This window comes from Vidua chalybeata, chromosome Z (genome assembly GCF_026979565.1).
Source record: "Vidua chalybeata isolate OUT-0048 chromosome Z, bVidCha1 merged haplotype, whole genome shotgun sequence".
Taxonomy (NCBI): domain Eukaryota; kingdom Metazoa; phylum Chordata; class Aves; order Passeriformes; family Viduidae; genus Vidua; species Vidua chalybeata.
The window spans coordinates 59947253-59961663 of record NC_071570.1 but is presented as its reverse complement, the minus strand read 5'-3'; the positions used below and the strand labels follow the sequence as shown (position 1 = coordinate 59961663).

Sequence of the window (14411 nt, the reverse complement as noted above, 5' to 3'; positions counted from 1 at the left end):
AACTTGTACTCCAGACCCTTCCCTAGTTCCATGGCCATGGACTTGCTCTAGCATCTCAATGTCTTTCTGGTTGTGAAGGGCCCAAAACTGAAAACAGGATTCTAGGTGTGACCTCAGCAATGCTGACTACAGAATACAGTCGCTGCCCTGGTCCTGCTGCCCACATTATGTCTGACGCAAGCCAGGATGTCTTCTTGACCCTCTAGGGCTGTGCTGGTTTATGTTCAGTCACTGTTAACCAGTAGCCCTAGATCTTTTTCCGCTGGGCAGTTCTCAATGACTCTGCCCCATCCTGTAGCATGGCATGGGGTTGTTGTGACTCAAGTGTAGGACCCAGCACTTCGACTTGTTGAACCTCATGCCATTGGTGTCAGTCCATCGATCCAACCTATTCAGGTCCCTCCCCAGAGCCTTCCTGCCCTTCAGGAGATCAACATTCCCATCCAACTTAGTGTTTGGAAATTTACTGAGGGTGCCCTCCATCCCCCTGTCCAGATGATCTATAAAGATCTTGAACAGGATGGGGCCCAGTACTGAGCCTTGTGGAACACTATTAGTGACCAGCTGCCAACTGGATGCAGCATCATTCACTCATTTTCTGGGTTAAGTTGTTCCTTGTAAAGTAGTAATTTTTTTTTGCAACATTCCTTAAAATTAAGAATCTCTTTTTATCTTAACAGTTTTCTGTGACAAAAATGAGGCAAAATAATGAATAATAGTGAATAAGAGCATAATTTATAATTATCCATGTAACCAGTGATAATTATTCATATGTGAAATAACTTCAATTATGTAATTGTAAGTTTAAGTCCACCAGTAGGAGTCTTAAACTGAAAAACTGAAACTTAAACTGAGACTTAAACTGAAAAACAATTGCACTGCCACATAATAATTGTGCCTTTGCTCTTACTGCCTTTACTCAGCCTTGCCAGTCCTTTGCAATAGTAGTAGTAGTGGTTGTACCAGGGTGAATGTTAACCAAAAGGGAATATAAAACTTCAAAGAAACTAAAGCAGTAATGTGGAGGCTTAAATTATGTTTGCTTTGCTTGTTTAACAGCTGAATGAATAATAAATTAATTTTTAATGAATGAATGTGCCTCTGTGTCCTTGAAAGAAGTGACTCTTGTTCATTACACATAGTTAAGTGGGAATTTTCCTGTTGAGTTGGTTTGGATTTACTGATTTAGGTTGCACAAAACGGAAAGTACATCTTCCAAGTCATCGCAACAAGGAGATGTGAAACAGATAGTGTGGGAGAAATAAGGATGTATCTGTTTGATACTCCCCATGATAAAGAATACTTTGCAAGATAAAGAATCTGCTTTGTCAAGACCATAGTCTTGCAGAGTGTAATACTTGCTCCTTAAATACACTCTCAGCCTGAACTAATTTAAAGAGAAATGATTAAAGGAGATACAAGGAGCTTGCTTGAAAATTAGCCTTAAAAACAGCTGTAGTGTGAAATTTTAGTTAATTTTATTCAGTGCATGTTACTCTTCAGTGTATTATACTGTAGACTTTAGGAGCACAGCAATATTAGTCAGGTTTCCTGCTTCTGAATAGTTTGTATTATATGAAATTGTTAGGCTAATGAAAAGATCCATAGATACTGTGAATTACTTTGAACTACAGCATTCAATGGTCCTGCGTATGTTCTGTCTGTGCCTCTTGGATTGTGGGGCCCTGGGATAATTAAAGTGTAAGAGCACCAAGTTCTCTTGATCTGAAATGGCTTCAGTGGTAAAAATGCTCATCTCACTCAAGATGGTAGTACTCCTGGATATAGGCAGTAGGAAAATAATCAGGAGTACAGCTGCAGGCATGGAGGTACACAGGAGCTTGCAGGTAGTCTAGTCCTTGGGCAGTGTTTGGGACTTCTTGTGTAGATTCGCACAACTGAATTTTTTGAGTAGTGCTTTAGATTCCTTCCTATAGTTTGTCCATTAAAATTCTTGTGCTTCTGGTTATACTAAGCATTAATATAACCTGAGAATTGTTACTAATGTTTTCTGCTTGTATTTTCCTCTCACATATGAGCTAAGATGAAAGCATTCCTGAAAACTAAGTTCATGATTGATTTGATTTCATTTTAATGCTTATATCGCAATATTTTGTTTTCCTATGGAAAATCTACCTCTCCTTTTCTAATTTCAGAGGTGGTATTCTAAAATGTGGCTGTTTATTGTTTTCTTCTAGCCTTTTAGAGGTTTTAAGTTTTAGGTATGATTTTTTTTTAATCTAACAAAACATCTTCTGATCTCCTTTAATGATTTTTTTTTAATAGTGTGAGAAGGAAGTTTTACATTAGTTACTAATGCTGGTCTACCAGATCAAATTCTTTAACTTTGTTCATGTTCTTTTAAGAGTCTGATGGGTTTTTAAATTTGAAGTCTTTTAGTGTGACTTAATTTCAGGGAAGTGAAAATCGTGATATTGGTATAGTTCGAGAGCTCCAGATGAAAAGCACCTTTTGTTCTAGATACACATCTTTTTAGATTAGAAAGATACCTTAAATTGCCTTCATTTGATGGCTAGTAGGTTGGACCATTCAAGGATCTAGGTTAGTTTAGCTCATGTGATATACCTGCTTGTTTGACCTTGGGAACACCCTGTAGCTCTGAATAGAAAAAATCAGTGGGCTGAAATAAATACTGTCCCCTGGATCTTGACCCAATATGTGCTCAGATTGAAGCATCTGGAAGCCATTTAAATCCATACTACAGCAGTATGTCAGAGTTTGTCAAGTTATAGCTGGGATCCATTGACATACCAGGTTGTTTTCAAAGATTTGAACTTTAAGTACTACTTTTAGTTAGAAATATAAAAATATTTCTATTTGGAAAAAAGAAATCTGCATTTTTCTAAAATTTGAAATGTCATTCTGCATTGAAAAAAATTATTTTGTCATACCCATGCTTGTACTATCTATTTCTTTATTTATTTTACAGAAAATATAATGGTCATATTGAAAACAAACCCTTAACCATTCCAAAAGATATTGATCTTCATTTGGAAACAAAATCTGTAACAGAAAGAGACACTATTGGTAAGAATATGCAAACAATAATACATTATTTCCAATATATCCTGATTCTTTCTATTGAGTGTTTATTTGTAATTAATGCTGAAATATCTTTTTTGTAGACAATGAATTAATAGAAGCAAAACTGGTCATAAATGAGAAAGCAGGTAGTAGGGCTAAGTCTCTTTTCATGTTCTAAGTGACATTTAATAGCAGTGTTGTGGAAAAGGATGAGTAGATGAAATCCAGCATAAAGCACAACTATTGTATCAGGTGTCCATAGCAATATGAGACAGCATTGAAAGAAATACATAATTGTCTATTCAAAATAGAGTTTTTTAGCTTTGTACAAGAAAATAACAATTGGCAGATGTCAAGTCATACTTTCTACTCATCTAAAATAGTGTATGTGCTGTAGCATTGGAGCCTAAGCCCTTTCAGCCATACATCTCAAGCATTCAGGTAAAATGCTTAAAAATGGCAAGTGACAGTACAGAAATATGCAGCATTAAGTGTTTTGGAAGGTACTATTATTTTTTAGATGGTAATTTTTTATTATTAAATCATAATCAGTCATTCTGTTACAGAAAGGTCATATATGAGTATGTACGTGATACATATTTTCTTTCTACCTACATTTCTATATTTATGTGTACTATGGATGCATATAGAAAGAAGGGATGTATATTCTTATGCAGGAGACTTCTCAGCCTAAATTGTAGGCAATGGCATTTGTGTAACTGAAATGAAGTTTTTGAAGTAAATAAACAAAGCAGTTACAAGTTTCAATTAGCCTGAAATTATGTCATGTAATTATCAACCTGAATGATACAGGATAGGGTTTGACTGTGTTTGAAAAGTAATATATACAATTTGTTTGTAAATCTAACCAGATTGTTATTTCAAAATAAGTGTAGGACTTGGAAGTACTTAAGTTTGCCCAATTTCATATCTTTGCCAACAGGTAGCTGTACTCAAGTCAATTAAGTTCAGTAATGTTTTCTTGCTTTCAGATTGTGTACATGTAGGGAAGGTGTTTGAAGGAGACAATTTATGTTCTTACAAATGGTTCTTTGCAGTTTCCATCACCTGTGGGAACTCTCGCCATAACATCCAGCCTGTATGCAACACAGTATGCTCCCTGGAATTTTTACAGTGAAGTTTACACAACGATTATTGCTTTATAGGATGTATTAACAAAATCTCAATGAGCAAACCATCAGTATCTTAGATGGTGGGGTTTGTAAAATAAAAAGAACTGTTTATTTTTAATATAACAAATGATAGCCAGTGAGATCTCAATCTTTAACAAAGGGTCAAAACAAGCCCTCTTACCTGGAATTGCAGCCAGACTCAACTGGAAAACTGTTCACTCTCTGTGTTGTGAAATCAAAATTAAGTATGCTTTTTGGATTTAGGATGTTAATGTATAAAAGCTGAGGTGATAAAATAGTAAAACCTCATAGCCTTATAAATTTGAGTAGTTAAGTATTGGATAACATAAGTAAAGAATGAGGTTCACATTGTTGAGTAACTTTTTTCATTGTTTCATTTCACTTGGTTGATCTTGGTCTACCTAAATTTCACTTTAATACACTTAATACGCAACTGAAAACCTCTTTTACTTGCTGCTTCATTCTATGTACATCAGCAACTGCCTTAAAACATGCCTCTAACATTCACAAACTTATATTTTTCAGCATTGCATTACTTTCCGGAATATCAGTGGTTGGTGGATTTCACTGTTGCAGCTACAGTTGTGTATGTGGTGACAGAAGCCTATTACAGCATTATGAAGCCCTCACAAGAAATGAATATCAGCATAGTGTGGTGTCTGCTTGTCTTGGCTTTTGCAGTGTATCCTTTTCTGGTTTGTTGAATCCCCCTCTACCTATTCCAAATAGTTTACACCATTCTGCAATTCATACAAATCTTCATGCCACTGATAGGTGGGATACAAAAATATTTGGCATTTGGAAAAAGGATCCTGTAAACTAATGTCATTGTTGAATAATGGATATGCTGTACACGCTCTTTGCAAATGCTGGTATCATTAGCTTCCTAATAATAATACCAGACCATTTAGGAGAAAAATATGTGTATGCAAATATAGTATGTGCTCATCTGTAGTATGTAGTGGTTCTAAACTAACTTGATTTTGCTCAGTTTGGGAATCAGAAATAGTTACATGTACAAAAAGTACAGCTTTTGAAGAAGTTTGGAAATGTAGTGTGCTTTTTTTTTCCAATATGTTTAATCTGATGCTTTCTGATCAGAATAGCACAGTGATGTGTATACTAGTTTATTGCAAAAATACATGAGTGAATTCATAATTTTAAAATACATTCAAGGTATTCTTACAGAAAATCAAGTATGTAGACAGTTACAGGAACTGAGCTCTGTGAAAAGTTAAACTCATCTCTGAAACTGAGGGAAACAGAAGTGGAGTATTTAGGAAACAGGTATTATCAAACCATAAAATTTTTGTTTTGTTATGGAGAAGCAGTTAATTTTAATTTTTTTTTTTTTACTGGAGAAAGCAGTATCAGACATAGTTGCTTGCATGGTAATTAACCACATACGAATCCAGACACACACTTTAGGGAGGAAAGTTGCAGTTTAAAGATATAATTGGAGATAAAGCAGTGGAATGGAATAAGGGCTTTTAAGAGAGCAGATTATAGATAGGTGAACTGGAAAGTGAATTGCTACATCTCCTCTGCTCCTTCAGCAGCTGAGAAGAGATAAAGTGCTAAGTTACTCTTGAATATTCAAAATTGTTTCCTCTATATAAATGCTAGCTTTAGAGATTCTTAATGTGTTGTGGTTTGTTCAGCTGGTTTATAATATCAGCAGTAGCTGGTGGTGTTACGTAAAACCTCGAACGCTAATGTTTGGTTACATTTGGCTAAGAGTTCTGACTATGCTTCATGCTTGCCTGTCCTTGTCCTCCACACAGTTATCAAAATGTGTGCTGCCTTTATAGTATGGACAGGAGTGCTTTTCGAAGTAGACTGAAGCATAAATCATAGAATTTCTCAAGAACTTTTTCCTTGTAATGTATAAAAACTTGTTAGACGAGGAAAGTCAACTCACAGTTGGAAAAAACAATGTCAGTAGCATGCTTCCAGATCAGGTATTTCCCCTTAGACATGTCAGTGAACAGATCCATGGTCCAAAAGGTAGTTTTTCTAGTCTACTGTGAGAAGAAAATCAGTGTCTGGCTCTTGGCCACCTTTTAATTGTATTAAAGATATAGTATAGTTAATACATAATTGTTACTGCACATCCTTAGTTTTATTTTTTTGGTGTGACGTTGGGAATTTTAGTTTAGTCTTTGCAGAAGGAAGGAGAAAGAGGTGGCTACTGTTTGAAAAATCAGAAGCTGACATATTTCACAATGTTTTTAAGGATGAGGGGGAATTTAATAGAAATAATGGAAAAAAATCTTCTTATACAAAAGCCACAATGTACTCTTAGATTTATTGGTTACAATGTGCTTCATCTCTCATATCTCAGTAATAGTCAATTTAAACAACACGATAGTAATTGCAATTCTAGGTGAAACAGAGCTGTGAATTATATATTGTAGGAAAATCTACTGCAGTAACACTTTCTTACCATGGTTTTGTACCCTGTTCTATCACTGCTTTCATTTGGTCATCAATTCAGATGACCAAATATTCAAAAATATTTAAGTTGCCTGTCAGTGTAAGATTTTTGTTTCAGTAGTGTGAATGTGCAATTAGCTGTTAGTCTGTGCTTAATACCTGTATGAGGAGTTAGTAGCAATGTAGAAGGATGCAGTACCAGGAAGCACAGTCTAAACCTTATATTAGCCTTAACATTTCCATAAATATGATAACATAACTTATTCAAGACATTACAGCTTTTTAGGTGAAGGAGGTACAATACAGAGGGTATTGGTAACAATTCCTATGGTCACTGGAACCTTCTTAGATGAGGTTTCAAAAGAGGTTCATTCCTGTGTTGTGACATCAGGCTTTTGTGATGCAGAGAATACTTAAAACTTACTCAACTACTCACTTACTCAATAATGTCAAGACCAGAAATGATTCCATGATAATGGAAGATCCAGAAAAATTTGGTTGCCTACATATTTTTGATGGAAAGCAGTCAACATGATATGTCAAATATAGAGCAATTTTGTGTTTTGTTGACAAGTGTTCCTTCTGTTTCATGCCAGTGTGTTGAGAGGTGAAAAGTTGTACTAAGGATACAAAGCAAGTTTGCAGATAATGAAAACTGGAGGAGCTGTTGACTCCCTTGAAGGCAGGATGGCCCTGCAGAGCAACCTTGACAAATTCAAACCCAAAGAGATACGGGCAATCACCAACTATTCTAAGTTCAACGAGGGAAAGTGCTGGATTCTGCACCTGGGATGGGGCAACCCTGGTTGTATGGGCAGACCAGGGAACAGGAGTCTAGGAAGTAGTGCCATGGAAAAGGACCTGGTGCTGCTGGTTGACAGAAAGTTGAGTATGAGTCTGCAGTGCCCTGGCAGCCAGGAGGGCAAACTGGCCCAGCATGGCCAGCCAGGCAAGGAAGGGTATTGTCCTGCACTAAGACATTCAGCTATTAGAGAGTGTCTCAATAAGCCACGAGGATGATGAAGGAGGGGAAGCTGTATGAGGAGTGGCTGAGGTCACTTGGCCTGTTCAGCTTGGAGGAGATTCATTGCAGTCTACAGCTTCCTTATGAGGGAAGAGGAGGGGCAGACACTGATCTCTTCTCTGTGGTGCCCAGTGACAGGACTCGAATAAATGGCCTGAAGTTAAGACAGGGGAGGCTTAGATTGAATATTAGGAAAAAAGTTTTCACATGGAGGGTGGTTGGTCACTGTAACAGGCTCCCTAGGGGAGTGCTTACAGCACCAAGCCTGACAGAGTTCAAGAAGCATTTGGACAGTGGTGTAAGGCACATGGCGTGATTCTTGGGGATGGTGCTGTGCAGCCCCAGGATTTGTATGATCCTATGGGTCCCGTCCAACTCAGAATGGTCTCTGCTTCTGTGAATTCACAGTTTTCATGTGTTTTAGTAGGAACAGAAGAGGGATCTTTTTCACTTCAACATATGAACTATAAAATTCAAGAATTCCATAATCACAACAGTTTAAAAAACATAACTGTTTTTGTGAAAGGGTATACCATAAATTCTACAATGTCTGCAACTATATACAGTATGGAAAGTATACAATTCTATAATGCTTCTTGTGGCCAAAAAAAAACTGAATGAAAGGCGAAAAAGGTGCAGTCATTCTATTAACTTAGCACTAAATACTCCCAAATTATTATTTCAGTAGATCCTGAATATTAGGTCTTGCAATGGAAGGAAGTGATGAAGCAAGCCATAATGCTCCAATCTTCTCCAACCCAAAAATAGAAGCAGTGGTAATTATTTAGCTATCAGAGGGTTTTGGTCATGTGTAGTTTGCATAATCATGGATCTATTTATTGAGTTCTGAATCTGCACTATAATTGTAATGTGTTGTTCGTGTGCTTTCTTTTTCCTCCTTGAATTTTTAAAATCCTTCAGGCACAATCCATACTTGAAGGCTTGAAGTATCTAGGGGGTCATAAATCTGATGATAGATTATATTAGGTTTGTTGATCACAAACTTATTAAGTCCTTTGTATAACTTGAGGATGTTTTTAATTTGTGATTAATGTCCCTAGCTGTAAAAGGAGCCTTGGCTTAAGCATGTGTTATTAGAGAAACAAAGTCTGGAACACAGTCTGTATGATCTATTATGTACTTCTTGGGGTGAGTTAAGTCTTCCTTTTGATGTATCATTTCTTTCTGTAAAGTATAGAGGGGTCTGAAGATGATTACTATATGAGATTAGAATTACTAGATGCTGTCCTTAGACCACATTGTGCATATTAGAATCTCTACATATACATGAAATTCATCAGTGTGTATGTTAAATGTGTGCTGCCTGTGGAAGCATAATCATAATTTCTTGAGAGATTAATGAATGTTCAAATGTTTTACTGAATAGGTACCTCCAAAAATGTTTTCATGTACTCTGCATATTGAAATTCTTTCAGTACTAGAAATAGGCAAATACAACTGCATTATTGCATAGTGGAAGAAAAAAGTGGTACAGATTACACTTAAATATTTTTTTCCTTTTTGTCTGTATTTTTTTTCAAATCAGGTAATGCCTGGAGTTATCTCCAAATACTTCATTTAAATCTCGACTGGATATTGCCTACCATTTAAATTATAATGAGCTGCAGTTCATAGTAATAAGAGTTGTTGACTGTGTATAATGAAAAGTTTACCCTAATCTGTTACACTTTAGAACTGATTTAGAAATGTGTAAAAAAAAGAAAACTTTAAATAAATATTTTTCAAACACCCTGATAACAGAGCAGGTGATGTCTTAAATGTTTCTCTTTGTGGCAGTGGAGCTAGATAAAAGGATTTGATATATCATATGAGATCATAGAGGGGTTTTAAGACTGACTTTGTTTTTCCAAGGTGAACATGGGATAGATTTTTCTTTCCTAGATACAACTCAGTGTGCTGTTGTCTTAATGCTCTTTGAGCTAAAGGTCTCAAATGTCTGCATAGTTGAAGTGCTTGAGGAAATGGTTTAGTGGTGAACTTGTTGGTGTTAGGTTGATGGTTGGACTTGATCTTAAAAGTATTTTCCAAACAAAATTATTCTATCTGAAAGGAGAGAAATACATGTTAATCTTTTCATGTGTCTTCTTTCTTACTATAAGTAAGCCTAGATCAAAACTCTACTCCAGAGTATTCCTGGCTATGCATTATGTGATTATTATGCTTTAATGTGTTCTGTAATTTAACCTGAAATCGGCTGAACACATACTACCTTCAAAAGAAATAAATGCACATTATAGAACAACCCTGTAGATGACCAAAATACAAGATTATAATTTTTAGTTCTAGTTATTTTGCAAACTTAATTTTCCTTGACTTTTTTATTACATAGTAAAGTACTGTTTTCATTGACTACCCACTATTTCAAAGTTGAGGATGGAGGTGAAAGATCAGTCTGTGTCACCTTTGGATTTTTCTTCTTTGTGAAAGCAATGGCAATTCTCATTGTGACAGAAAACTATCTAGAGTTTGGATTGGAATCAGGTAACTCCTTTCTTTAGTGTTTGAAACAGCTGTAGTGATTGCATGATCTGAAAAAATTATTTCCAGAGTTTTTGAGAAAATCTGTGTTAAAATGAATGGTGTAAGTTATATCCTTCTAAGAAAAATTGCTTTGGAATGAAGATTTTGAATAATATCCTGTACATTTTCCTGCTGTTCTCTTAAATAGTCTAATTTTTGCCTACCTTGTTTGTTTTGTTAATTGTATTTGCCTTCCAGTTACAGATTTAGCCCTTTTTGACTTACATAGTAAAGTGTAGCTCCCTTACTGGAAAAGAATTTAAAAAGTTATCTTTTTTCAGCTTCCCAAAGTGTCCAAATATTACAGATGTTGTTAATCAAGTTTTACTGTATTGTGGCCAACTAATTACCACATGAAAGAGCTCTGCTAGACATATGAAAAATTGTTTAAAAGATTACTTGTTACCCAGCATTTTATTTCACAAAAGGAATTCATCATTTGTACTGTAATAAAATAAATATGTGTCCCTGCAGGATTCTCGAATTTCTCAGAAAGTGCTATGCAGTTTCTTGAAAAACAAGGTTTGGAATCCCAGTAAGTTTCTGCAAATACACTTGTCTGTTTATATGTGAATTTATGAACCATTTGGATTTTCTTAGCAAGCCTTTGTCTTGCATGTTTTGCTTTTGTACATGGTTATAATCCCTACAGCAGTTTAAAGAGTTTAATGAAAAAATCTGAAAGTACCCACAAGCAACTGAAGTTTCATTAAAGTTTTCATTTTAATATGGAGATAATTTCTGACATTTTGATTGTAGTTCAAAAAATATAGTTCAAAACTGTAAACACTTTTTTCACAGTATTTCCCTTTAGCAAGGATTGTTTAAATAGAGAAGTATTTTTTTTTCATTCCTGTGGCATGCAAAAGGATGAGTGTGCAAAAGCTACAAGATGGAGTTTGTGTTAAATTTTGCATTAGGAATAAATTGTATTGGTCAGTCCTGTTTTCAGGTTGTAGCTGCGTTACTATCATGCAAAAATATCTGCTTGCTACAGGACATCCAAGCCTCATATAGACTGTTGAAGGAGCATGCCATAGCTTGTGATGTTACATAAATACACAAACACTGTCATGGGCAGCCTTTGTATATTGCGAAATGGATTCCTTATACATGCGTGCTAAAATTAAGGGACCATTCAATCACAACAAATTTAAGGGACCATTAAGCACAACATTGAATTTCTTGCTTGATACGTCTCAATTATCATGCAGAAGTCATGGCATATCTTTATTTTTGAGGAAGAGAAGTTTCCTCAAACTAGATTATTGTAATTTATGAATAAACTCATGGGAAACCGTTAACTGAATCCCATGTGTTTCTTAGCCTTTCTTTAATCTGCTTTTCTAAGCTATTGCAAAGTCACTACCTTCTGTATTCATTTTCATGTTAAGTGTTCATTTAGTTATAAACTATTGTAGTGCTTTGCCTTTTTTAGCAGCAGTTAGTGTCTCTTGATAGTTTAGGTGACATAGATTAAGAAAGAATCTGAAACTCATTTGAATCACTAGATTTGATTTATTCCGCTTTGATCTGTTAGTTACATTTCACTGTAAACCGTGATATTTTTGTTGTTTGTTAGAAGGTTTTGTTTTGTTCTCTTTTTTTCTTAGTGTAAACCTTCATTTGTTAATTATGTAATTAATTCTGTGATTTGTGGATACTTTTCCCATAGCTTTTCTTAAGTACAATATTAATCACTTGGAAGAGACGTGTTAATGACCAGATGTACATTTCAGATAAGTCTTTGAAAAACTGCAGTAATAACAGTTTGATAAGAGATTTTTAATGGATAATGGTAGAATAAAGTATCCATTTTGTCTTTGAGCAGTTAAACTTATGAGACATCTGTTCCTCTTAAAAACACAATCTTTAAATTCATTCTATTTTAGCTATTTCTGTTTCCTGTTATGTAATTTGTTGCTAATTACAATATAAAATTATTCTTTTTTTTTTCTTCTCTACTAACAAATTAACATCTCACAGTCAGTAAATCAGGTTTTCTGTTTTTCTATGAAATAAATAGAGGACTTGGTTTGGTTTTGAAAGTATTTTTTAAATTTTTAATTTCTGTTTGGTTTTTAATAATGTTAGTATTTTGGAGGAAGCCTATAGAATACTGTTGGCTTCTTTTATTAAATGTTAGATACTGTTGGGTTGAAAGTATTCTCTGATACTCCCTGCTCCCCCAACTTACTCCCCAAGAAAATGCTTATTTCCTTTCTTTTCTTTTAGGGGTCCTGTGTCTAAACTAACCTTCAAATTGTTCCTGGCTGTTCTGTGTTCACTTATTGGTGCTTTTTTGACATTCCCTGGCTTGCGACTGGCTCAAATGCATCTGGATGCTCTGAATTTAGCAACAGAAAAAATAACACAGTAAGACAAATATATGCAAATAGCTGTATGCTACTCAGTCTTAAATCTTTTATGTCTAAGAATAAACTAAGCAAACTATTTGAACAGGAAGGTAGTGACTTAAGACTTCTGTTGCTGCCTGCTTTTCATATCTTGAGCAGATTTGCCCCCTGCCACTTTCTGCTCAACCTGTGCTCTGCCAGTCTGTTACACTCTTTGCCTTGTAAATAAGAGTCCCAATTAAAGGAGCTTTCCTTTCCTCCTGCAAGAGCTCCACCATGAATGTCTCTGTGTCCAGCTTTCTTTCCCCCGTCATGTCTTTACAGAAGTTAAGATAATCTTGAGGAAGTACAAATATGACCACAGACTTTTTTTTTTGTACCTGCACATACAGCTGGGCATTATTCCTTTAATAAATTTAGCATAGGATAAAATTCAAAAATGACCCAAAATATTTAATTAGGGTCATATGTTAATACCAATTTAAAGGAATATTTTAATTTTCAGCCATCCTTCCATTTGGTAGTAAAATGTTCTGTCCAATTTTAACTATTTCTCTTGAGCATTCTCTGGTTGAGAGGGTGAAACTCCAAGTGGCTTTCAGAGATCTTTACTGTTGATGTTTAATACATGATAATGAAAGATTCTGCAGCATAGGGCAGTGTAGGTACTCAGTCTGGTAAATTTCCCAAGAGAAACACTATGTTTTCCAGTAGGAAAATAACTTTTGTTCAAACTGCATTTTTTTTCTTTCCCTTCAGGAATGCTCAGCTTAAAAATTAATCTGCTTAAAGTGAGTCTGTCAGTCTTGGTAAATTTATAAGCAAGTACACTTGCACTCAGTGTAGTTGTCTATGTAGCAGCCAGCTACTGGATTTTTAAAACTGGAGTTTTATCTGCTGTTACAGAAGTCTGTGTGTAGACTGTGACTGAATCACTTCCTAATCTATTCTTTCCAGACAGATAAACTACTTAGTTCTTAATTGCTATGGCTCTCAATATTTTAAAATTCTTTGTGTCTTTTCTGTAAGTATTCCAGCATCTTCCTTGATCAATGGACATGACATCCTAGGGAGAAATATAAACTCTTTGAAACAAAAATCCATTAATCAAGATGTAAAGGGCAGTTAATATCCACTGAAGTGTGGTTGTGAAAATTAAAACTTCTCTAGCTTCTTTAGACAATATTGGAACTGGTTGTTGAAGATAACTTTGTTCAACACCACCACGTTATTTTTGAAAGTCTACCAATACTTTGACTATTCAACTGGAACAATGTGAAATTTGCATTAAATGGATTAAGACTTGATACGGTATCTATATAATTAGGTAAAGCCATTATAAAGAATATTTGTCAAGTGATAGGTTCTAAGAAACCTGAAGAACATAACTTGTCCTTGCTGATGCATTTTTGCCAATGTTATTGACTACACTTGTTTGACAGTGACTAAAGGGCAGATTGTAAATGAGGATGACTTGTCACTGATAGAAAGTTGGGTGCTAAAACAATGTCTATCTCTGCAGTCAAATACATACTCAAAAAACCCCACCCAAAACAACTACAAAGAAAAAGCCCACCAACTAAACAAAATAAAAAACCAAAGAAAAAACCATAATCAAACCAAAAGCCCCCACATCCCTTAAGCTGCCCAAAAAAGGCACAAATCTCCCTTAAAACCCAACAAAAGAACCAAAACTAAACAACCCAAAAAAGCCCAACACAAAATCTATTCCTTAATGGAATGGAACACTTAACTTGCAGGGAACGCTGACAAAAAAAAAGCCCCACAACTTAAAGATTAATGATCAAGTACCACTTCACTAATATGCTCAAAGTGATTAGTGAGATTCTTTTA

The 14411-nt window shown here is 35.2% G+C and overlaps 1 protein-coding gene across 8 annotated transcripts in view; it reads left to right on the top strand.

The window, feature by feature from the left end:
• TMEM161B (transmembrane protein 161B) overlaps positions 1–14411 on the top strand; it is a 52211-nt gene that overhangs the window by 14591 nt on the left and 23209 nt on the right. For all 8 annotated transcript variants that reach the window (XR_008428440.1, XR_008428439.1, XM_053931323.1 and 5 more), the window contains exons 4-8: positions 2951–3048; positions 4725–4881; positions 10010–10161; positions 10675–10735; positions 12436–12576. Coding sequence is in view for 6 of the 8 variants with exons in the window: in XM_053931323.1 (XP_053787298.1) it covers positions 2951–3048; positions 4725–4881; positions 10010–10161; positions 10675–10735; positions 12436–12576 (609 nt within the window). In the remaining 2 variants the exon portion in view is untranslated. The remainder of the gene's footprint in view (positions 1–2950; positions 3049–4724; positions 4882–10009; positions 10162–10674; positions 10736–12435; positions 12577–14411) is intronic.